Source organism: Pleuronectes platessa, chromosome 15 (assembly GCF_947347685.1).
Source record: "Pleuronectes platessa chromosome 15, fPlePla1.1, whole genome shotgun sequence".
Classification (NCBI taxonomy): domain Eukaryota; kingdom Metazoa; phylum Chordata; class Actinopteri; order Pleuronectiformes; family Pleuronectidae; genus Pleuronectes; species Pleuronectes platessa.
In genome coordinates, this window is record NC_070640.1 from 14,203,981 (window position 1) to 14,228,883 (window position 24,903).

The 24,903-nt window shown below is 44.3% G+C and overlaps 2 protein-coding genes across 3 annotated transcripts; both read right to left on the bottom strand.

Annotated features, from left to right (window-relative positions):
* Positions 1–4,678: 4,678 nt before the first annotated feature.
* Positions 4,679–9,928, bottom strand: si:ch211-284e13.4 (insulin receptor substrate 1-B). The gene is made up of 2 exons (XM_053442111.1): positions 9,580–9,928; positions 4,679–7,827 (listed from the first exon to the last, which is right to left on the bottom strand). The coding sequence occupies exons 1-2, from the start codon at positions 9,926–9,928 to the stop codon at positions 4,679–4,681; spliced, it is 3,498 nt and encodes a 1,165-aa protein (XP_053298086.1).
* Positions 9,929–14,128: 4,200 nt separating this feature from the next.
* On the bottom strand, positions 14,129–24,223 carry gucy2d (guanylate cyclase 2D, retinal). Of its 2 annotated transcripts, XM_053441601.1 has the most exons (19): positions 23,900–24,223; positions 23,199–23,848; positions 22,802–23,103; positions 22,316–22,688; positions 22,108–22,192; positions 21,920–22,031; positions 21,719–21,838; positions 21,536–21,616; positions 21,183–21,359; positions 20,929–21,085; positions 20,672–20,821; positions 20,104–20,252; positions 19,842–20,005; positions 18,094–18,286; positions 17,258–17,432; positions 16,591–16,689; positions 15,874–15,968; positions 15,679–15,761; positions 14,129–15,513 (listed from the first exon to the last, which is right to left on the bottom strand). In XM_053441601.1, exons 1-19 carry the CDS (start codon positions 24,061–24,063, stop codon positions 15,429–15,431), a joined length of 3,414 nt encoding a protein of 1,137 aa, XP_053297576.1. In that variant the 5' UTR covers positions 24,064–24,223; the 3' UTR covers positions 14,129–15,428. The 2 variants fall into 2 exon arrangements, with proteins under 2 accessions (XP_053297576.1, XP_053297575.1); XM_053441600.1 differs by having other exon boundaries at positions 23,199–24,223.
* Positions 24,224–24,903: the final 680 nt, after the last annotated feature.

Here is a 24,903-nt window from a genome sequence, read left to right on the forward strand (position 1 = left end):
CAAGAATTGAATTAAATTGAATTGTATTTTTTATCGTACAGCCCTTTGTTCTACTCTGGTTGGTAAAAATGTCTTTTATAACATGACTTGAAAATAAATTATGACTTGAAAATTGACACCTAAATTTTGCATAAGGTTTTAGGGATTTTTGTCATTAACCTTCTATATGAATATAAACGGGAAACTATATCTCCATTGAATTCATGTCATTAAATTGTAGCTCAGACATTAAGCACACTTTGAAGTCCTTCAGTAGCACAGTAAAAGTGGTCAAGAAGTATAAAGGCTTTTTTGGGCAACTATTTGCAACAAATTAATTATGTTTACAGTGACAGAGCGCGTGTGAGTGTATGAAACCTCTCTTCTTATTTGGAGTCAAAGTGACACCTGATGAGCATTTGACTTTAAAAATAGACAAAGGATAAAGCGGAATAAATGCTTCCTGCCATTTTGAGCGTTGAGTTAAATGACATGAAAGAAAATAGCTCATGCACCAATACCAAATGCTTTTAATGGTTAATTGCTGTATCTGAAATTATTTTATTGAAATGTGTTGTATGGGCCAAGAGAGAACCCATTAACTTTTAGAGCAGGTTCAATTTAGGGGGAAGATTCTGGATTTCTTCCCACATTTTTGTGAATTCATCAGGAAATAATGCAGAGATCATAAAGAAAATTCTTATGTGACTGATATCAACGAGTTTGTGAAATGTGGTGCAGCATGATTGGATTTAAGGAATGGGACTGTTGGGCCTTGGTGGAGGTATGCGCTCTACTCAGTGCCATAGAGCGCATACCTCCACATACTCAGGGCTGCCAGGATCAGCGTAATGAGACCACCTGAGAACTCGCACAATTACATATTTAACTGTCTATCTATTGAAATTAAATGATGATCAAATGTCACTTTTGTTCAAGACAAGGCTAAAAACACCCTTCCGTTACCGTGTATGTGTGTGTGTTTGTGTGTGTGTTTGTGTGTTTGGCACACATTTGGTTGACAGAGAACCGCAGACAGGATGGGGATGTGTTTTCCATGGTTTCAGTGTTCGGACTTCAATGTCCCGCTCTGTTATGGTAACAGGTCGGGTCACAGAGTGAGCGTGGAGCAGTCACAGCGGCGGCGTCTAACTCCGATTCCAGGACGACTATGATCAACAATCTGGAAGAGGGAAAAAAGGGAATTACAATCATACATTTAGCATAGAAAGATTTTTCAAAAATTGTGTTTTTCAAGGTAATTTCTTTATGTTCTTGCTGAAGTTATGAGTTAAATTTGTATATATCCGGAGCTCCTGCTGACTGTTTGGGTAAATATCACATGACGCTTCATATCTCTCTCAAAGGATTTGCTCTTTTCAGTCTCATGCACTGAATTGTTGCAGACGTCAATATTATGTGTGTTGTCTTATCACTTCCAGGGATTTTGAACTTTCCTCTCTTTAACGATCCCCTGACACAACACAAAGAGCTCAGTGCAACTCTAGTACTGATCGCGTCAGCAAAATAAAGACGAGGCAGCGAGCGAACATCAGAGCGTCGTAATTGTCAGTTTGCGATTACTGAGTTTTTTTCTTTTTTTCTGGTCTCATGTGGTTTACAGAGGAGCGTGATTACCTTTTAAAGAATAACCTCATGTACAACCTCATTCATCTTGTGTACATCAGACGAGAGTGCCGATATATCAACCTGGCTGTCTCTGAGACAGTGCGACCGTTCGCTCCAATCACCACTCATGCTGCTTTCACACATGCACCGAAGTCAAGACAGTTTCCTTTAACGTTCTGGATGTCCTGAAAAGACAGTCAGTTGCTTCAGGCATTTTCCTGCTTGCTCCCCGGTAAAACGTCTGCAAAATGTCCGAGTGGGCCCATGAGAGAATGCAGCAGGAAAATGTCAGAAAATTCCATGAGAGGGAGTGGGCGTGTTGTTCTAAGGATGAAAAATAGGAAAGACAACGAGATTCCAGAGCTTTGGAACATGAGGGCCGACACCGGTGTTGATTAGCCCCCTGCCTGCTCTACACAGGCCCCCCCCCCCCCCCCCTCGCCTTCCGGATATTCTCCTGCTGTCGTGAACACGTCTGTCCTGCCGACTTCTTCATATGTGAAAGGTAAACTCACGGTTCACAGCTTCAGAGTCATGAAGCTGCAACTACAACGCTGCATGTTCACAACACTGTGTAAAATCACCCACCATATTTACATCATTAAAAGGCAGAGTAAACTGAAACACCTCTCAATAACACAATATGGTTCAACAGCTGCAAAAGCACGTCCCCCAAAATGACCACATAGTTGAGTCAACACCTTTTTAATATAGATCCAATAAAAACTGAACATTAAACCTTCATGCTCCAGGATTTACTGCAGGGCTGTTTTATTAGACTGCATTCGTTTTAGCAAGGTGTGCTGAATAATAAAGCTGAGTGCACCTTCTCTTTGTCAAATTGTGTTGAGACTGTATTCATCTATCCATCCATCCATCCATCCATTATCTATATGGCTCATCCTGTGAGTGTTGTGGGGGGAGGCTGGAACCAGTCCCAGTGGACACGAGGCGAGAAGACAGCGTGAACCTTCGACTGGTCGCTGTATTCATTATTATATTTCGTGGTGTTTTAAAGAAAGATGATTGCTGCAGACAGACAGCTCTTATTCTCCGAATTGTTTATGAAGTTTCTCGGTGTGAGAACAAGTGTTCTCCACTGATAACTGCTCACATTAGTCTAAATGGCTCAAGTAAAGCTCATTAATTATTTGACATTAATAAACTAATAAGTTTTTTGTGTTTATGCCTGACCCTTAGTTTTACTTTAATTATTCGTTGTGTTTGTTTATGACATTATTGAAAGGTGCACTCGGTTGACTCAAAACAAGCCTTTGTAAAACAAGTATTATTATTTTCAAACGTTGGATACATTATTGAATCAGATAAATTAACTTTCAGTGTGGCTGGAGTCAAAGAGCCAAAGATCCAGCTATGTTTACATGAACACATTGATTCCATAACACATAATACACGCAGACCTCTTAATCTAATTCTGATATTTTAATAAACAGTGACATTTGACGTCTGATGAAAAATCTATTTGTTGATATTTGAGCGTTGATTGGACGTCAAAGAATCAGCCCTAAGATTTTAGAATCTTAAGCACAACCTCCATCTTGTTGATTTGCAGCCTTTCAAATATGAGTCCCTCTATTATAATAATGCTGCGGATAAACACTGAAGCCAAGAAGAAGGAAAACATTCAATCATAAATCTCAGTGTGAACATTTTGATGAAAAATTTATTATAGAATATTAATATGGCCTTTTCCCCTTGCTATTCACATTAAATGCATACATGAACTATCCCCCGATTAAAATAATAAGGCAATCATGATGATTATGCATGTGCACGTAAAGACAGGAAAGCATTAGATGAATCAATCATGCAAATGTCGTAGGTGCTTCGAATAAATAAGCTGCATGAGTTGTTTGTTCCATTGAGTCCTCTGATTAATATTCATGGTTACCTGTATGTTAACATTTTAATATACTCCCTTTAGCGTGGCTTTTAATTCTCCACGTGTAAAAATGTACGGATTGCGTATGCATTTCCATCAAAATGTGCTTCAGTCCCCAACATTAACAACTGTCATCAGTGCAGTGTGAGGGGAGACCTCAGAGCTGCCATGTGAAATCCTGCAGCCGACAGCGCGCCCACACATACAACATAAACACCTGGCCCATATTCCTCCATTTATGTAAAATGGCTCATTACCAGCAGACAAATCAATTGCCTTTGCTCTCTGAACACCCACTTGTGATAATAAGAGACTCTGCAGACAACCCACTGCCTGGAAAGTGTGGCGCTGCCCACCAGCTCGAAGCGAAGGCACACGTCAGTAAAGGATGAGAGAGGGGAGGAGTGACTAAGAGCCAGACAGAGTTCTGTCTGTGGATTATGCACATCACATCTAAAGCCTACCCCCAGCTCCACAAATATTACCAGGAATTATAAGGTTTTTCCTTACACCCATTTCCAATTATTTCTTTCACTTGTTGTCTTAACGGTTAATTGATCAAGGAATTAAGTGTTCGCTCCATGAAATGAAGGAAACTACTGAAAAATGCCCTTTTTCATGAGACCATCACTTCAACATTTCAATTGACAAATCATCACATTTAAAAGACTAAAAAGAGATTGCACAAAAACGTTTGAAATAATGTACTGGATGATTTTCTGCTAATCAATTGATTAATTGATCAAATGAAATCCCACTGCTCCTCTGAAAATTTGCCATTTTAAGGCAATGCATTCTGTTATCTAAAAATCTTTTCAGTTAATCGAGCTTATTCGACTTTTTTTTTCTCCTCATGTAACCTTTCAGTTTTTCACATCCCAATCAAATCTATAACACGTTTTAAATGTTTGATTTAATGATGTGATTTTGGAATCATCTGTTATGTCGATAGATTTTAAGTGGTTGTGTTAAAGACTAGGTCCTTTGTGCAGTATCAACTGAGGCGTGAGGCCAGAGCTCACACCAATAACCTGAACAAATGAAGGTGCTGCTGCAGACACTGCAACATTATGAAAGAGGTCTCAGCCAATAACATCATAAAAGATGATATCTAAGGATCATCAGCAAAATAATTGATAAACCTTTGTCAGATGCAAAATACTATGATCAACATGCTCCCCATGAGATGGGCTTGTACAAGTAGCTCTTACCTTGACCGTCCTTTCTACTGCTCTGGTGTGTTCTCAGTTCTTCTGACTTGTAGAAATCAATACTGGCATAAGAGTTGAGGCTGGAGCCAGCACTGCTACCCATAGCACCCCCTCCAATGTTGTAGGCGGCAGGGGTGCGCTCCACTCCAGCCTGAAGGCTCTCCTTAGCGGCCAAGTCAAGGTCAATGTAGTTAAGGCCCGGTTCAGCGGATGAGGTGGAGGCTTGCGGTGGAGGCGTGGCAGACAAACTTGCTGCCTGTCCGTTCTCCCACAGTGAGCAGTCCAAGCCATGCCGATGACTCGCTGCCTGGCTGCCCTCCGTGAAGAGGGAGGTAGAAGAGGGTGGGTGGCGTGGTAGAGAGGGAGGTGAGTTGAACGTCTCTGAGCGGTGACTCCACCGTCCCTGCGGGTCACCTCGGATCAGTCTGCCGGTGCTCCGCTCAGGAGACTTGAAGGACTTGACCGGGGAAAAACCCAAACCTGTTTCCTGTTCTGTGGACGATGGTGGACCAGAGTGCACCGCAGATCTTGCTGAAATGCTGGGATCTGAACCTTTGTTGTCTGTAAATGGAGTTGAGGCATCTGTTGGCATTGCTGCCTTCTTTACTTTTGTTCTGTATCCGGGGTTTGCCTCTGTGCTGTGTTCGTGTTGGGCCTTGGGGACAACGGCTGGTGGGCCCTGTGGGTGGCTGAATGTGGACCTAACAGGAGTCAGGGGTGTTGAGGTCTTCCCTAAGTCCATGGTGACGTATTCGGCAGAGGTGGACAGCGGTGCTGAGTAGCTGCGGGGAAGGTTAGCAGGATTATTGTGGCAGAGAAGCGGTTGATTCACAGGCCGGAGGGTTCCGTGGATCACAGGATGTCTGTGTCCTCCGTCATACTTATTCTTCTCCTTGTAGACGATACTGACATACTCACCAACGTTTTGAGACAATGATGGAGGCAGATTCTCCTTCACCCGTGGCAGCGTGTTTGCTTTGGCCATATCTGAGGACACGCTGAGGGGTCGACCCTTCCTTTGCGGCTTTGGGCTCTTACTACTTGATCCACGTTTTTGATGGTGACGTCCATCTTTTGTACCTATTCCGTCACTCATGTACTCTGCACCAGTTCTTAATAAACTTAACCCTCTGCCTGCTGATAGTGACTTGTCTTCCAGGCTTTCACTGCTGGCTGAGCTGGAGGAGAAAGAAGAGGAAGACATGGAGAGTTGGCAGCCTCCTGCAGAGCCCACTGCAATTTTGTTTCTCTTGCTGTATCCCACTCCCCCTCCCCTTCCAGCACCACCACTGATGTCCTTTTTTCCTTCCACTTTGTTCAAGTCGTCCTCAAAGCGAGTATAGAGAGTGTGTTGATAAGCTCGTGGCAGGGAGAAATAAGAATTGAACATTTTTGGTTGCAGCGGGTGCTGCTCGGGGTGGAACGGCGGTGTGCTGCAGGCAGAGCGACTGCTAACGGGTGAGATGTTCATGTAGTCACTGGCAGCCCGGCTCTCTATGCTGGCCCCGCTATCCCACATGCCCAGTCCATGCAGGTCTGTGGAACTGCTGCTGTTGGGGGACATGACCATGTAGCCTTCTGAGCTGGGCTGGCGGATGCGCTGAGGAGGGGACACACTGTTGTTGGGGGTCATAGCCATGTACTCATCACCTGCCCCAGGTTTAGCACCAGAGTCAGACATACCCATTGAGAGAGGAAGTGAACCAGGAGGAGAAGTCACTCCAGGCAGCATTGACATGTAGCCAGTATCCACAGTTGCTCTTGCATCCACACCTCCCCTGCTTTTGTCAGCCCTCTTCCTATTCTCCCCTATTATATCACGGTGCCCACCCCCACCTGCCAGACCCCCTGAGGCATGGTGCAAATCAGCTCTCTGCCTGTTAGCACTCTGTGACATGATGGCATATTCTTCATCATCTTCCTCATCTTCATCTTTTCTATGTGGAGTTAGCCGTTCATGGGCTGCCAAAGGCAGGGACGCCCTCTTACTTAGTAGTCTGCGCTCTGCCTCAGCTTCTCGACTGGATGAGCGCCGCGTAATCCGTCGGCCTTTGGAGCGATGGTGGGAACCGAGGAGACCCTCTCGCTGTCCCATGACTATATAGCTGGAGGAGCCTTCTCCGTGTACATGATGTCCAGACAGACTGGGGACAAGCAGAGAGTGTTCCCCAGGACTGGAACCATACTCATCTGAGGAGCCGTAGTCGCTTGGTGAGCCTGAAACAGAGACCCTCTGAGAAACCCGAGGGTAGGAGCAGACCGTAATGCCTCCCACTGCTGCCCCCACTAGGCCGCATTCTGATCCATGACCAGAGCTGGAGGACAGACTTGGTGCGGGTGAGGGAGCAGGGTTGGGCGTGTAACGTGCGAGGCTGAGGGTAATCTTAGCAGGGGTTGGGGCCCTGGTGGGTTTGGTTCTCAGCGTTGGCGTAGTAGAGCAGGATCCGTTAAGACTTGGACTGGAACTGGCCCATGTCCCTTTGGCACTTGCTCCACTCTCCTCCGACCTGGCCCCAATGCTGGCTGTTCGCGCCCTCGGAAACCCGTGACGTGATGTAGGTGATGTGCTGGTGCTGCTGCCTGGGGTCTCTGTGCGGGCTCGTCTGGAGAAGCCCACCTGGCTTGGCGGCAAATTTGGATGATGACGACGGCTCGGGACACTGATGGGATTTGAGGCGGTACCACCTCCACATGACGTTCCTACAGACTGAGATTTACTCCTCTGACGGAACTCCTCACTCAGGGCCTTCATGGCCTCCAGCAGGGTCTCATGCATGTTCTGAGCCACGACAGAGTCATCCACCTGCATCCAGAACTCTCCAGGGCCGGTTATCGCCGAGCGACCCACCTCGATGAAAAAAAAGTTCTCTGAATGGCCACACCTGCGAACATTCATCAGCTGCAACACCACAGCGGCCACATCCGAGTTCAGCTTGAGAAAGTTGACAGTTTTGTCGGTTAGGCACAGCCGGTAGATGCCCACCAAGTTCCTGGCGTGTCCAAGACCTTTAGGCCAAACCTTGACCTGCCACACCTCCTTGAAGGTTGGAACAGGAGACGGAGAGCTACACTCTCCACTACTGCCATAGTCTTCAGGAGTTTTACCTGGGAAGACAAGAAAGAATATATAAATAAAAATTACGTGACATCACACATACATCAGGAAATGCAAAAAATATATATAACCAGTTGAAATATGAATCATAGCTAAAGCGACAGAGCAGTGCAAGTGACACTAATGAGTAATACATTGTTTCCCTATCATTACTACATTGTAACATACAATGATGTGTGTTGTGTCAGCCAAGCTGCAGTGCTGCATCTAATTTATCACCATCACTCTCAAGCTACAGCACTATAACTAATAGAGTCTTTGGAGGTATAAAATACATATACTGAGAAAAAACACAATGCTTGATTGTGAATTTTTTTTTAATATTTATTAATATTTTTGCTCAACAACAGCCACTGGGATGTTCACTGAACCAGGGGCAGATCCAGGGAAACAGCCAGGGGGGGCACTGGCCCCAGCTAAAAACGGATTGGCCCCTAAAGGGCCCCCTATCCTCTCAGTAGTCTTTTTAAATAACTGGTTACTTACTAAACATGAATATGATAATATGTTAAGATTTTTTATGTTCTTAGCTTTTTTGAAGTAAACAATGTGCATGAGCAAGGAAATAAATAAAATGTTTGAGGCTTTGCACAGAGTTATTGAGCTAACAGTAAACAAGGAATGACTTAAATGTGAACCCTACTGAATCAGGGATTGTGCATGGACCCTTTATGGTCCCTGATGCAGAAACATCCTAGATCCATCACTGCAATGAACAGCTGGCTTTTTTTCTCAGGAAAAATATGGAATTCATTAAAAGAATGATCTCCACATATAACCTATATATTATAGTGTTGATCTCCATTCGCACATCCCTGTCTGTACATTATGAACAGACATATATATATATATATATTTTTTTTTTTTTTTTTTTTTTTACTGTGGCGGTCCCTGAGACACCATCTGAACAAAATGGGCTCTTCACTCTAATGTGTGCATCTGTTATAAAAGTCTACAGCGTGACACCACCGGAGCTGGGCAAACCCATCAATCTCCGCTGACTGAGGAGCACGACAGGGAGGGCGGGTGGTCGTTCTCGGCTCCAGCACGAAGGATATGTAACGACGTAAACACGAGGAGACGCAACCGAAACACATTTCCCAGTGAGGGCGCGCGGGTGATGCCGTCTCCTCCCTGCCAGCAGCGCAAATGTAGGTTAGGCGAGCGGCAGAAAAACAAAAACACGGGCTGCAGTGGAGTGCGCGGCGATAGGCTACTACTATATGATGCGTCCCTTGGATGGTTGCTATATGCCCACTGCGCCATGCAAAAACACGCCGTCGTATGAAGCGGGCTGGGTTCGCCTCAGAAAAGGGCGAGCGTGCACATATTAGTGCACGTGGATGCTGTTTGAGATGCATCCGAAGGCTTTTTTGCAGACGATAAACGATCCGCGCGTTTTAACCGTATCAAACCAGCGCGTATTGGGATTGTGCTGCACAAACACAGCACATGCCGCCCATCGTGTTGCTTATCACCATCATCCCCATCATAGTGCACCTGCCTCCGGGTGGAAAACACACACACACACACACACACTCACACCGCCCGAACCGCACCACTGAGGTGCATCAACTCAATTCATCCCATTCAAAACCATCTGCAGAACATGGATCAGAACCATTCGAGCCAGTGGTGCACGGGGGAACAATCGGGAATGGCCGCGCCAAACAGAGTGTGTGGAGAACAAACAGCCCGGGGGCAGGACAGGCCGGATGCGGGCAGAGACACGAGCATCTTACAGTCGCCCTGGAGGTCCAGCATCGCCTGGTACCACTCGTTCTGCGCCTCCTCGCTGTCTGCGGCGATGGCAAAGCTCTCGCTGCGGGTGTAGAGCACGATCATGTGCTTGTTCTTGGAATCCGCCCGTTTGTTGATGTTGAAGCAGGTCTCCAGGCTCAGGACTTTCTTGGGCACGGGCGATTTGCTGCGGAATTTCTTCTCGTTCTCGTAGTACTCGAGCCGAGCCGGACCGTGCTCCGAGGCCGCCCTGAGCACGAAGAAGCGCCGGTGCATTGATTTGTGCTTGCGGAGGTACCCGCTCTTCTGCACGTCCTCGTAGCTCTGCGGCTCGGCTGCTGGGTTCTCCATGGCCGGGCCGAGGGTGGGTCAAGATCACAGCCGATACTCTCAGCAGTGGGAGAGAAACATAAATAAAAAAGCCAAGTCCATGTGCGCTCCTCGTTAATCCACAGCAGCTACATCCCTAGTCCTCCCCGCGTCCATGGTGAAGTGTCCAGCGTGTGGAGGCTCGGGAGAATCGAACACTGCATGTTTTCGCACGGATCTGCTCTCATACTGTGAGTCCAGCGGCTGCAGGAGGATCCGAGCACCGGACAGCGGCCACCGCTCCGGCAGCCCCAGCCCAGTCCTGCCCGGTCCACAGCCACCACGGTGCTGGAGGACGTCTCCTCCACCTGTCTGAGGCTGACACCGTCAATCTGAACCCTCCTGTCAGGCTAGAGGAGGCTAACGCAGCAGTTCCGGTACAGGTTTTCAAAATAAAACAGAAATTGATCTGAATTAGGCCTAAAAAACACCCACCTGCTCAATGGAAAAAGGAAAAAAGGTTATGAAGGATATAATAGATGCACATAATACATGCACAGGGCCTTGCACAGACTTTTCTTTTGGAGCGGGGAGTGCACAAAGTGAACCTCTTATTACTGATATTATTTTATTTTGATTAAAGTCAGATACAAAACTGCATCTTTTGCACATTTTGGTAGTTAAGTACCCCCCCCCCCCCCAATCACACACACACACATGGGGCTGTTGAACTGATTGCTACAATTTATTTATTAATTAGAAGATTAATCATTTATTTCTCCCTTTATATATATATATATTTGAGTACAGTGCACATGCAGATTATGAATATGGGGTCTATATGTGCTCAGGCCTGCACATGCACACGTTTCCCCTCAGCACCCACTGCAGGGGATTTGTCTCCTGAAGGTTAACAAGAGAGAATCAAGACAACCTCATTGAACGGGGGAAATCTTTTTACGCTGACCCGCTTTCAGAAAGAAGATGTGAGAACCCTCACATCTGTGTTTACAGCACGTCCTTTTCAGAGTAAAACATAACTAATAACCCTAAACATGCATGTCAATCAACGATACTTTCATGAGATCATGATTCAACACATCACCTGAAGTGCTTGGCAACCCTAGTGTGCTTTAATTGTGAAAGCCAACATTTCCGGTATGCCCCTGGTTGACTCTGGGTGGCTTCACTCTGCCTCTGCTGGACTGGCACCTCCGAGCCGGTGCCAGTCAAATGCCAGCGGGGCTTCGGGCTAATGAGGGGCGCAGAGGAGGCAGAGGAACACGCTGTTCAGGGGAGGAGGACTTCGGTTGTGATCATGTGGAGGATCAGACTGTCTGTGTCGTTGGATTCATCATGTATCAGGAGGGGATTCACTCCATGGTGTGAAGAGAGAGCAGGCAGGAGGGGGGGACACAGCAGCAGAACCTGCAGCTGCATGCACTGGTCAGGGCTGATGCAGCGACAGGCCTGATGTGTGTCTGGGGCAGTATATAACTGTAGGTATAAAGGGAAAGCAAAATTGGGTATATGCAATGATGATATTCTATTTGTTTAATTTAATTTGCATCAAAATGAAAAGCAACTATATCTCAGTAACCACTATACCCCCTGCTACAAGAAAATCCAAAACGAAAACATGCAACACTGATCCAATTAAATGTGTGGACATAGTCAAATGCATTGTCCTATTGTCATTTAATGGTCTTTCTTTGCTGCAGGAAAGCCCCAATATTATTTTGTGATTAGCTTCTTAAATGCGGACTGAGGTATTTTTTTTATGATTTTATATGATGTGTCCCACACATACAGACAGAACATTCACTGAATAATGCAACAAAGCTCGGCACTAATGGCCTAAAATAATGAATACCCTGAGCAACAAAGAAACCACACACCATTGTGGAGTGTGGAGGGGAAAGACTGTCATAGAGACAGTGTGTGGTTAAATCAAGGGTGTGACTGCACCATCAAAGTGCCAAAAAGGCTTTGGCATAGCAAGCTGTCAAACTGTCCAAGTTGTCCTCACGTCATCCCCCGTGTGGCAGGAATAGGAACTGCTTTTGAGCCGCTGTGTCCTCAGGGCAGTGATTTCACATGCACGTGTCGCTGCCAGCAACGCGCACATGATCTGTGCATATTCACAACCGGGTAAAATAAACATTTTTAATAATTATTTGCAAAGTATAATATTATCCTCAGCAAGGGCTTATCTATGGATGAGATAGGGGTGTGGCATCTCTTCCAATAATCAAAACCAGCCTGAATATTTTTTGTTTCTGTATCTGTGCTCTAATTCTGTGAGAACCTCTAATTGCTTTTAAATTGTTTATTTTCGTGTGCCTTTTATCCGTTTCCTGTTGTTGCAATATGATTAAAAATCATGATTATTATTTATTATTACTAGCTATTTGTTATCATCAAGTATGTCATGTACAATATTATTTGAGGAAACTCTCAAGTGTAAGAAGTAATAATTTTAGACATTATGCAGAGAATTTGAACCTCATCCCCTCCTCATGTTCCAACCCAAAACTCTAACACTGACACACACTTATGATTATGTTGTTGGAGTTCTCCATTTCTAAACCTGTGGGTAACACACTGGGAGGCAGCTGCAGCTTCATCTACAACTCCAGCTCTGTGGAGGTTGTAGTTTCAGCACCAACAAATGTTTCACCATTCAGGACGAAGCCGTGAAGCAAACACTTAGAGGGCTTGTTAGTGTTGTGCAGCGTCTTGCACAGCAGTTGCATTATGTAAAGCCACTCTTACACTTTCATTGGATTGTTCCACAGGCGAATAAAACCAGAGTCACACCAGCCCGAGCGAGTAAAGCCATCCCAAAGCTTGTTAGCATTACTCTAACTTGCTGTGGGATTTATGGAGAAAGGGTGAGGTAAGACCTCCACTGAATTACTGTCTCCTAAGAGGAGTTTTAATGTTTCCATTTCCTCCTTATGCCAAGTCCTCTCTGCCACCCTGCCCCATATATTGCTTGTCATAATTGAAAAGTATGAATCAGATGTGATAGATAAAAAGCCACTAACTTAAAAATATCAGGATATAATTGGCTCGCTTGTCCTTTACAGTGTGATTTATTGTCCGTTATTGAACTTAAGATTTATTGGTGCACTCATATTTCATTGACGTGTCAGCGCACCATTTTGAAGAACAGCTTCAACACATACACACTGAGGACACGATCTTCACTAAAACCATTGTTTATTTATAGAAACACATTGAAATCACTTTCCAAATGAACAATACAGTCCACTCACTTTGGAGTAAATCTATCTGTTTGGCAAATTGATTAAAAATCTAGAAAAAAAAGGTGGGTTCTATCTATGTGTTTCTAGAATAACAATTTTTTGTTCTTTAGATCAAAAGAAACATTCAGACCGCGTCTCCCATCTTCTTCATCCTGACTCAGAATCCTGCGTTTTCTCCTCCTCTTCCTCTGGGAGTTTAAATCTTGCGTGAATAGCCAGTGTTGGTGCTTAACACTTAATGGGGTGAAAGACTCCACCACAAGGAAGCAGGCCGATGACCAACTCATCAGACGTCCCTTCTCCTCCTCTCTTTTTCCTCTCTTCTTTTTGTCTATACGCTAGTGTGACACGTTGGATGTGGTCAGCACTGAGCTCCCGAGGAGAAAATGTCTGCAGACCAAAATCACACGCTGACACCGCTCGTCTGTTATTGCTTCAATATCAGTGCTGCAGTGGACAGTTAGCAAACCGCCCCACAGTGAGTGAGTGAGTGAACAATGTGGTTGCTTCTGTGCTCGTTCCCTTTTGAACGTGTGCCTGCTGTCTTTGGCTGATGTCTCCTCTTGTGTCAGGTGGATTAGGGAACACAAGCAGGAAAGAAGACAATACTAGATTGTTCCCTATAACCCGGTAGCATACAAAGACAAACTATGTACAAATGTACAGTATATACAGTACACATCCCCAGGCCAAAAAGGAATGACTCTGAAGACTCTGTCCTTCCCCCTTTTTTTATATTCATGCCACCCTCCTTCAGCTAGGACCCCCTTGGGGATGGGCATGGGAGGTGGAATTAGTGAACATTTGTTCTCGGATCCCAAGCAACAGCAGTGGTCAGAAGATAATGCCTTAAAAAGCCAGACTCAGCCTGACTTTTTCCTTCAGATGAGGGCGACATGTATGCAAACGCTCAATCTGCTGAAGCACATAATTGGAAAGGATCATTCCAGTGAGTGGATTTTCTGCCTATCAGCGTTTGTCTTTCTATTGCTCTCCCATGAAGAACATACAGCACACTGAACGAAACATGCAATGACCATGCATCACTTCAGCGAGCAATGGTTCGGCTCATGTTTGCATGCTGCGTGGAAAATGTCAGCCCCATATTAAAGCAATACACACATCATTAAACACACAATACACACAAATGGAAATTACAAGTGAGTCCTTTAAAGAACAATATCATGTGTGTCCCATCGATATTCTCCAATAATTGTGTGTCATTTAGCGTTTGCATTCATACAACATTTGCTGATTTACAAAAGTTTTAGCCTAAAGATATGTATATTGTTGTAATTACCATTGGAACAAGTCAAGTGAAGTAAATTTTAGAGCACATTTTGTGTTGAGATACACAACTAGATTGATATTTAATGAAAACCATCAGTCAAATAGACACATCTGCAGTCATGGATTCATATTTGAAAGGACCCTGTAAACAAAAAAACGTATGAAAATAGTTTGATCTAATATTAAATAAACAAAAAAGATACTTTGATATATTTTGATATTATAGCTTCATTTTTGTTCACTGAATAATCAAGTTGATGCACAACAAAAGCAAAAATCAGAGCACTCCTCGACTTCAGCTCTAACTTATCCAGTCTCCCTGCTTAAAGTACAGCGAGGACGTTTAAATGTATTAATTCTGTTGTTGTAAAAGACTAATGTCTCACACACTTCTGTTATACCCACGATGAATAGTCCAGCAGTAATAGCTTCCACATGTATCGGTTCATGATACAATCTCTCCAACCTCTCTACAAATCACAGAGCTCAGTATAAATACATACAGGACATGGTGAACACCAGTATTGCATGTCACACTGTGTTCTTTTGTCTAGACACACCCATCAGCTTGTTCGGCGATTGGCGCCAACACATTCTGAAGCTGCAAATTAAAAAACATTCTGCCGGTAAAAAAACAGGTGCCGAACAAATACGGACAGTTTACTGTTTGGCTCTTTTCTGCAGTGTGGAGCCAGAGTTAATCATGGCACTGATGTGCTAAGACTAGAAACAAGAGAACGATCATCTCCAGGAAAGCCTATTTTAGTCTAGATATGAGTTTGACAAATTAATTTCCGTGTCACTGTTTCAGGAATTGGTTTAGAGCAGAAATTACAGTCGAATGTGGGTCATTTTAAGAGCGCAGCACTGTTTACTTTTCATTCAGACATCTCCCTGCGTTTTTTTCTCTCACTGACAAACAGTATTGTTCTAGAAAATATCACTTCCCAGTACTGGGGTCTTCAGTGCAAAACATGAGGCTAACCCATCTTCTTCTGCCGTTCCAGGAATTTTTGTCTTCTGTCGGGAGGTATCTCATCTAAACCGATACCGTGATTGCTTCCCCTGTAATGAGAAATGCAGCTTTTTATATAGAGCAGAACACGACAGAGCCTCCATACAGGACAATACAACACAATGATGATAGAAAGTTGTGCAGCAATAACTATATAATGAACTGAAGGTCCTCTGTATGTGATATATGGGGGAATTAAGCAAATGTCGACTTACCCTTGAGTGTCTGGAGGAATGGGCAGAGGCTTGTCGAAATCTTCCCTCCCCACCAACCAGTATGTGTTCTCAATACCTTTTCCCTGGAAATAAACAATGGCATTAATTGGATACTGTTTTCACAAGGCCAGTGCTACAGTAGGTACTCTACATATCGTCGGTGTGTATTATGGAAGTGTTTCTCATTTCATTTACCTTTAACTCCGTCATGCCTCGGCTTTGAATTTTGTATCCCATCTTCAAGCTGTTCAGGACATCGACTGTGCTTTGGTTGATATGGATCCTGTAAGCTGGGATCGCAAACACACAGTGTCAACATTTATGCACTGTAACTGATATAATATCAGGGGCTCATGTCACGTCTGCGAGATTCAGGCTGTTGTTTTGGCATGAATCCACTTGGTGGCAGTATATCACTATTACCATTTTGGCATAGAAACAGTACAGTCATGCATAAATGCATTATTATTTCAGATATGATGAATTAGACTGGATCTGCCTCAGACCAGTTTAAATCTGAATCGTTTCTCTTAGTACAGGATGATCATCATGGGAGATCCATGAAATGTGAGAACTTTATTTGTATACATAAGAAGTAGTGTAAGTGAGTTCATGACTTATCACTGAAGTTCTATTTTATTTATGCGGCATGCAGAGGGTCACTGAGGCAAACCTGGTCATTGACGACATTTACACTGAAACTTCAAATTGGCCTCTAATTCTGCTGATAGTCTTAAAGGATTAGTCAGGACGGCTCGCTTAAAGCCCTGTTTAGCCTCTAGCAGCATGCACACACACTGCCACACACCTGCCCTCTCAGAAGCCACGTCAATGAAAAAAAATAGAGTTTAAAAAGCAAGAGGATGACGGATGTGTTTGGTTTGTGTAATTAATAATGTATAAGACACTCACGCAACCCTGTGGACTCCATTCGAGATGCTGTGTTGACGGTGTCTCCAAACAGGCAGTACCGGGGCATGGTGAGACCCACCACTCCTGCTACGACCGGGCCTGCACACACACATTATACACACATGCAAGAATCAATGCATCTAATCTGAAATAGTGAACCAGTTTGTGTGTCAAAGTTTAACACTGTGACTTGTAACTGTGGACTCAGTTTTAAAAATAGTTTTGTGGTGGACACAGATCAACTGTCAGCATTTTAATAGAAGTGCACACGTCCTATCCCTGTGCATGATGTTTTAGCTGTGCTTCTCTGTGCGTAGAGAAATTCATAGCAAGGACTTAGTGATCCAGAGTATGGAGTGTGTTAATTGGATGACAGCACTCTAAGTGGATAGTGTCTCTCTCTTCCAGGAATAAGTTCCAGACGGAGATAAAGGAGGTAAAAATACCTCCCTGCCTTAGTAGCTTGTGTTCCTGCGTTCCTATTCCTCTGCAACACACCGACTTTCACTCACCCTGACATTTTACTCATTACACACTCTATGTACGGGACTCTCCAAATCATTACAGTTGCTCTAGAGCATTCTTCATGTGTAGCATTTACTATTAGAAATCGTGATGGTAAGAGCAGTTTGATTCCAGCAGGAAAAGGCCGAAACGTGTTGCTCACCGGAGTGCAGGCCGATACGGATCCTGACTCTGAGCTCAGGCATGTGCCTCATCTTGAAGGTCCCAATGCAGTGGAGGATGTCCAGAGACATGTTGGCCATCTCCGCTGCGTGACGTTTGCCGTTCCTGTTGGGGACTCCTGAGGCCACCATGTAGGCATCGCCGATAGTTTCCACCTGAGAAATGCACACACATATACATAAATCTGTATTTTCTCTCTCAAAATGCAGTAACTCATAGAAATAGCTTGAATAAAAAGTGCACAAATTAAGAAATTAAGAAGGAAATATGTGACTGGTGTCAGACTAAATGCTTGAGTTACACAATGTTTGCAATATCAACAATAAAGATAATCCTAGATCAAATTTTTATAGACATTGCGAAAGGAATTAATTTTTTGTTTGTTTTGGATCATTCATAAAATTCACAATATAAGAGATAATCATTATTTTCCTTGCCAGGTTCAGTGCTGCCTATTGCTAATAGTTGGAAATAAAATAATTCAACCAAATATCTTGTATGTTGTTTTGCTTCCTTCACTACCGACTGATCTTTAAATCTGCTATTTACATTATTACAATCTCAAATGTAAAATTTATTTTTAATATGGATTGGTAAGGCTCCATGGAATTTGTATGTTCTGTGATATGTTACTGTGTAAGTTTAAAAAGACAATAAAAGAGCTGAAAATAATTATAACTCAACCAAATTCATGAAAAGAAATGTGTGTGTCATGTATCAAAACTTCTAAAGGTTTTGCTATGAGTGGAACTGACTAAAATCAAATAATAAAAAGCCAAGCATTCATTACTAAATGCAAAACCCCTCCACGCTCACCTTGTAGACATCATGCAGCCCGATGATGGCATCAAAGCATGTGTAGAGGTCATTGAGTAAGTCGACCACCTCGATGGGATCGCTGAGAGCTGAGATGGTGGTGAAGCCCACGATGTCGCTGAAGTACAGCGTCACCTCGTTGAAGTGCTCGGGTTTGACGGGCTTGCCTGTCTTCAGCGCCTGGGCCACAGACCTTGAAGGAGGAGGAGGAGGAGGAAGAGGAGGAGGAGGAATTTGAGGAGAGTCAGAACTCTCTGGCCCAAAAATCCCTTTTATACTTTCATGGATTTTAGTTCACACACATCTAACATTTTTTTTCATTTTTTTCAGCTGCTTTGACGATTTCAGGATTTCACTGTCCCAGACACACAACCTGACATCTCTATAAACATGGGATGGTGATGCTCTCTTCTCTTCAGCCAAGTGTTAAACACAGGAAAGACATCCCTCATTAATTATTTGAGATGACAGCATTCACAGATATATTTACTACCGTGACAAGCTTATTTTAAGGAGGTAATGTTTTCACCCTTGTCCTTTTATTTGTTGGTGGGTTTGTCTGACATCTAGGAGGATTATACAAAAAAGACGAAACTTGTTATAAGGATGTGGTACATGTCAAATAAGAACCCATAAAATGATGGTGTGGATCCGTATCAGGGGGTGAGTCAAGGAAAAGTTGTCTTTGACATCTACACATAGGGCATTATTTTGACATTTTCACAGACTTCCCAGGAAAAATAATTCATAGATCTTGATTAAAAAAGATTTGATGTGTTTAGGGAACTAGTATCTTTAAGTGTGTGCCTCTTGGTGCAGCTCATTTGAATTTTAGATGCCTGTTGGGCCTTGATGGAGGCACACGCTCTGTAAGTGCCATTCTAGTTTTGTTGAAGTGTTATTTTGTTAAGGTGTACTCATTCTGACTGCTCATAACATCCACAGCTGAAAAACTAAAAAAGGAAAGTAACTGGCCTTCTGCATATGTTGAGACACATCATCTCAAAGTTTAGCTTTATATAATTGGAGGCCTGATGATTGAAATATACTCATTACTGTGGCAAATTTCTGTGAATGCGTAAAATCAAATAGAAGGACACAGCCGAATATTTTTTTTTTTGATGGTCAAACATTGTATTTAAGCTTAATCATTTACTGCCAGATATTTTACTGGATGTTTATTTAATTTTTTTATAATTTCTTTCATATTTTTGTGTTGTTGCATTTTGTACAGCACTTTGTAACCTTGTTGCAATAGAAGCAAAGTTGTACTATTACTAGCTGAGAATAATTGATATGAACATGAAAAAAGAAGATTATAAAGAAAGATGATTTGTGCTTGGTCACATCCTCAGTGTTGGCTGTTGCAGTAAATGTTCCCACAGCAGAGCATCCATCATATCAAGATACTGACAAACGGAAAGATATAACACCCTGGCTGCCAAATTTCTATTTTGTGTTCTTTAGGAGATGACAGCTTGGATTTAACCATCTCTCACAACGTCTCACCTCGATTCAGATACGTTTTGCACAGCTGGACTGGTCATCTTTGTTTCAATGCAGGAAACTTAAGGCCTCTCTGTCTGAGTCTGCACCAGCTTCAATTTCTTATATATGTATTGTAATCGTGTTGCTGCTTTACAGGCCTCCAGGGGCGAGTGCTGCTCATCAGCATCACCGGCTGTGTGTGCTGAAAAGTGAAATATGACTTCGATCATGACAACACGGTTAAATCGCTGGACCCTCACCTGGGCAGCATCTGAGCCACCAGGTTGTCAGTCTTCTGTCTCTCCACCTCCAGCTCCTCCGTCCTCTCTCTGATCAGATCCTCCAAGTTGGAGGAGTACTGCTCCAACATCCGCAGCATGGAGTCGATGATGTTGGTCTTCTTTCCCTTAGTGATGTTCTTGAACTGTCAAATGAGGAAGACAGGGAACAGCTCGCAACGTTTCGTACAGAGCAAGATTCAACGGAGGGAGGAGCAGACCTGTTAGCAACCAATGTTGTCACCTGTTTGAAGATCTCCTCGAAGCTTGGCCTCTTGTCTGGCTCTTCGCTCCAGCCCTGCTTCATAACCTGTATCACATCCAAAGGGGCCTCGTCCAGTGACACCACAGGCCGACACAAAGGAGGAGGCTCTTTGACCTTGCTGATGATCTCTGTCAACACATCCAGACAGCATGACGACACAGGGATGGTGAGCAAACTCAGAAATGCACAAAAACAGACAGATTTTCTGCTGCCGATTTCTTCCGTTTACTGCTAGTCCAGACAAAAAGCAGATATAATCACCAAAATTTGTATATTTGTCACTTTATTTTCAGATCAGTGGGGATAATTTGTGGGAAATGAGGATGGAGAGCTAATTTGAATGTGCTCATTGTATTCATAGTATGTTATCGTGACTACACGTCAATCATTGGTCTTTTCCTGAGGTAGAAAACCTTCTGTATAGGACAGGATGAATATTATAACACAGGTTTGCCAAAAAGATTTCAATTATGAATCAACTTTTAGCAGGTTTCCTATACCTTCAATCATTTTATTATATCTGTGGGGTTACTAAAGCATTGCTCACCCTTAGGAGGCATGTCCAGGCTGCAGAAAGGTGCGGAGCGAGAGATGACCTCCTGCACAATGATAGCAAAGCTGTAGACATCTCCTGCGAAAGTCCCCTTCCTCCTCCGACTAGAACTTCGCAGCAGCTCAGGAGCCGTCCAGAGCAGCTCTTTTATTTATAATCAAGAAAACATGCATGATTTTTGAGAAACAAACAAACAAAAGTATATTTATAAACTAAATCAATTAGTCCGTGGGTTCACATTATAAACTCACCCTCTGGCTTTTCATGGTCATTGTCGATGCCTTGGGCAATCAAGATGTCATTGTATCCGTAATCTGTCACCTTCAACACAAAGCGCCCGTCTACCACACAGTTACGGGATTTGAGCCGTCCGTGGGCGATGTCGTGATTGTGCAGATACTTCATTCCCTGATGACGAGTGATATAAAAAGAATAAGAGATTTGAAAAAAACATAAAAACAAATGATGGGAGCACAACTTAGCTAGATTCGTTTGTCTCTCTTACCCGGATCAGATCCATCAACAGGGAGGATTTGAACATCCAATCAAGACGCACTTCCTCGTTGTTGAGCAGCTCATCCAGACTTCCTCTGGAGCAGTGCTCTGTCACAATGCCGAAGATGGCACAGTCGAAGAACAGCCCCAGGAGCAGATTGAGGTTCTCGTGCCTCATGTTTCTGAGCTGAGGGGAAGAAAAAGATGTGCAACGTCAGGTTTTCTCAAATATATTTTTATGGCCTTTTCACTTAAAATGCAGGCATCCGATTATTCTTCCTTCGTCCACAGGATTTACAATTTTGAGCTGATACAGTAGATCCCAGGATAATTTCCTTCTGATTCTCTCATGCATTCACTCACCTTGACAAAGATAATCTCAGTGCTGCTGTTGACACCGTACACTGATCCATTGGGAGATTTCTTTAACCAAACCCAGTCACCCTGGGAGGTAAACAAAAAAGCAAGCGGTCCTAATGCAGTCGATAACATCCAAAAAGATGACAAGCTTATCGAATATGCTACATCGGATCAGACTCGCCTCACCTCAAACACGGCAATGTTCGAGCTGTCGGGCGTTGAGGCCAGGTAGCTGCGGCCCGACACAGAGTAGTGCGGCGTCTTCATGTCCAGTGTGCTCCTCAGGATGCTTTCATCGTTGAGCTTCTGCAAGTTCAAAGAGGAGAGGTCAGCTTCGAGTAGATCATGCAATCACAGCCAAATACTCACAGTATTGTCTGAACTGACCCTTTTGCTGATTTGAGTGTTGATGAAGACAAGGTCGTCCAGGGTCAGAACTGTCTTGGTCGGGCCGCCGTTACCATCGCCGCCAAAGGTGAACGAAATCCTGCCGGTTTTCCTAAACAATCATAGCACGTTGTAGAAATCAAGACCTCACCGGATGATGCATCTAGCTTTTGTTTTCTAGTACATACCTGAATTGCATGAAGGCCTTGACTCCAAAACCAGCCAATATTATGAACAAGAGGAAGAGGAAAAACAAAGAGACGGAATCCAGGCCTTAGGGAAGAGAAAAAGAGAAGAGAAATATATAGACAGACAGCTTAAATGCATTGAATTCAACAATCTACACCATGCCAGCTTATACACTTCACACAGTTTCGATACTACGAGTGCACTCACCTCCAGTGCAGGCAAAATAGGGGCTAAACCAGCAGCTTGAGTCTGTGTAGGGCGTACTGCCCGCGAAATGAATGGAACGACCAAGGTACTTCAGGCCCCCGGACCTCCCGTCTGTGTGAGCAGCTTCCAAAGTATGGGTAGAGTAGAGAGAGGTGCCGATGCCACTGTAGTCCAGCACTACGTAGCGAGCCTGCATGCCGTCTCCACCCCTGCTAGCCCTCAACCGCTGATTGAAGCCTTCAAATTCAAAGCCACCCTCGCTTTCGCCCAGGATCTGACCAGTTACCCAGCGCCCCCCCTTGGCCCGCGCCTGCTCGGCAGCCATTGCTATGTAATACATCATGTTGTAAATGGTGCCAAAGAAGGGAGAAACCTAGAAGAGGACACAGTGATGAGACAATTTGGGTTAAAACTCACTATCGCCTTAGTTTTTTCACCTCATCAGTTTCTACCATGACCTAATTAGTACAGGACAAAACGTCTCACCTCCTCTGGTGGTGTGCTGCTGCGGATTTCATAGCTGTCCTGAGCATCTTTGAAGGCCTCATAGAAATTGCGTTCTCCAGAGTCCATGGTGATGGTGAGGACCCCATCGAAGGCTTTCCGCAGATTGGTGTCATTGCCGAGAGCGTAGTAGTTTGCATCTTTGTAAGGTAGCGCATACAGGAGGGTGTCATAGGGGATGAAAACATAGCCTCTGTCGATCAAACGCATGGACAGCGCTGTTGTCAGGAGCTGGTACTGAGCTTGGCCACCGAGGAGAACAGACGGCATGCACATGATGATCACTGTGGAGAGAAAAGGGTTTATTTGCATGATTCACAGCAATGTAGAGCGTCTCTTTATCTTGTTCAACATTAAGGTCTCTCTATTTGCTGCTCACCTCTAACCCGGTCTGATTCCCGTACTTTTGTCAGGGCTATGCGAGGCCCATCCTTGTCAGTCTCCATGGTTACAACAGGGTTGACTGGCAGGCCAAGCGCCCTCAGCGAAGAGGCCAGCTCATGTCCTGTGGCTTCCCAAATGTCCGTCTCTTCCGAGATTATGGACACATGGGCCCACCGGAAGTACCTCAACACAGTGAAAAGTACACGGGAGGACAGGGGCAGCGGCCGGAGGAAGGTGGGGTACATGCTTCCGATATTCATGGTAGGTTTGAGGCATCCCCAGGAAAGGAGCCCGACGTCCCACTCTTTGGTGTACAAAGCTGCGGAGGAGCAGTATGCTGGGTTGGCGGGGCCAAGGAAAGCAGCACCATAACTTTCCAGCTCGGCAAAGCGAGCAAGAGCGCGGGATGACTTGCAATCCTCATTGATAAGCGTGTAGTCATACCAATAGCCTTTGTTGAGGTGGGGGTCCTTGTTTATGCGGCTCGTGGCTAGACGGGCGGCCAAGTCCGGTAGTGCTTTAGAGTATAATAGATCACAAGTCCAGGGTCCCATCAAGGCCACCTTGAAAGTGGTTGCCCAGGCTTGACAGGGCATACATGAGACAATGAGTAAGGGCAGGAGAAACCAGCTCCCACACCAGCTCCTGGAGCATCGCAAACGGGACGATGGCAACTGTGGTTTAGATGTCAATGACTTTGATGTCAACGACGATGAGTGAAACACTCTACTCCCGCTGCAGCTGTTTGAAACCACTGTCCGTTTATGTTTTCTTCTCCTCCTGACTTTTACTGAGTCGTGCTGCCATCGCGGGTGATAGGACAGGTTGTGCAGGAAGCGAATGTCTCTGTGACTTGCCATTTTCTCGCAAAGCTACGCTGCAGCTTCGGACGCAGAAGAGGACTGGAGAGTTTATGGCGATGTAGTGTGACGGTGAGCGTGTCTTTATGTACAGGACTTCCTCCCTTGACACTCAGCAGGCCTCTAGTCCAAAGCTGGACAGGCGACAGCACAACTCCGAGCCATCACTGCCAAGAAAGAAAAAAAGTGGAATGAATTAGGACATTTGCAACACAACGTGATGTGAGTTTGCTTCCTGCGATACAAGTAGGGACATCTCAGGGTTCAAAAGGTGTCAGGAAACAGATGTGATCCCTGACCTGAACTTACATCTCGTTGAGGTGATTTTGTTTAATTTCACTGAGAACATGGTGCCCAGAGTGCAGGTGCTGTTCCCTGGAGAATTAATGGCATGTGAGTAGCAAGCTGATTAGCTCTGTCGGACCCATGGAGTTTAAAATCAAGTGCCAGGTAACGTGGGGCTAAATCTGCCATTTCGGTCTTAGTCTCTGTTTCCACCTCCAAAGTCAATCTCTTGGGATCTTCTTAATTATCCATTTCTGGATTATTTCTTTTCTGCAAATCCCAGTTCTCGAAACCTGCGTCTAAATTTATTTAGACTAATAGAAACACAAAGGACAGTTCGACCGAGCTTTACATTAGTGTTCAGACATCTTCAAAATGGCTATCCATGTCCTGAGTATTGATGCTGACAGCTGAGCACGAGGCCTGACCAACCTGACGGACATTTTAGCTTCATTTAATGCTAAAATTTGCTAATGTTGCTGAATTGAGTTGGGAAGAAATATAAATACAATATTAATTTATAAGGGCCAATTAAAAGCTTAAGCCCAAGACTCA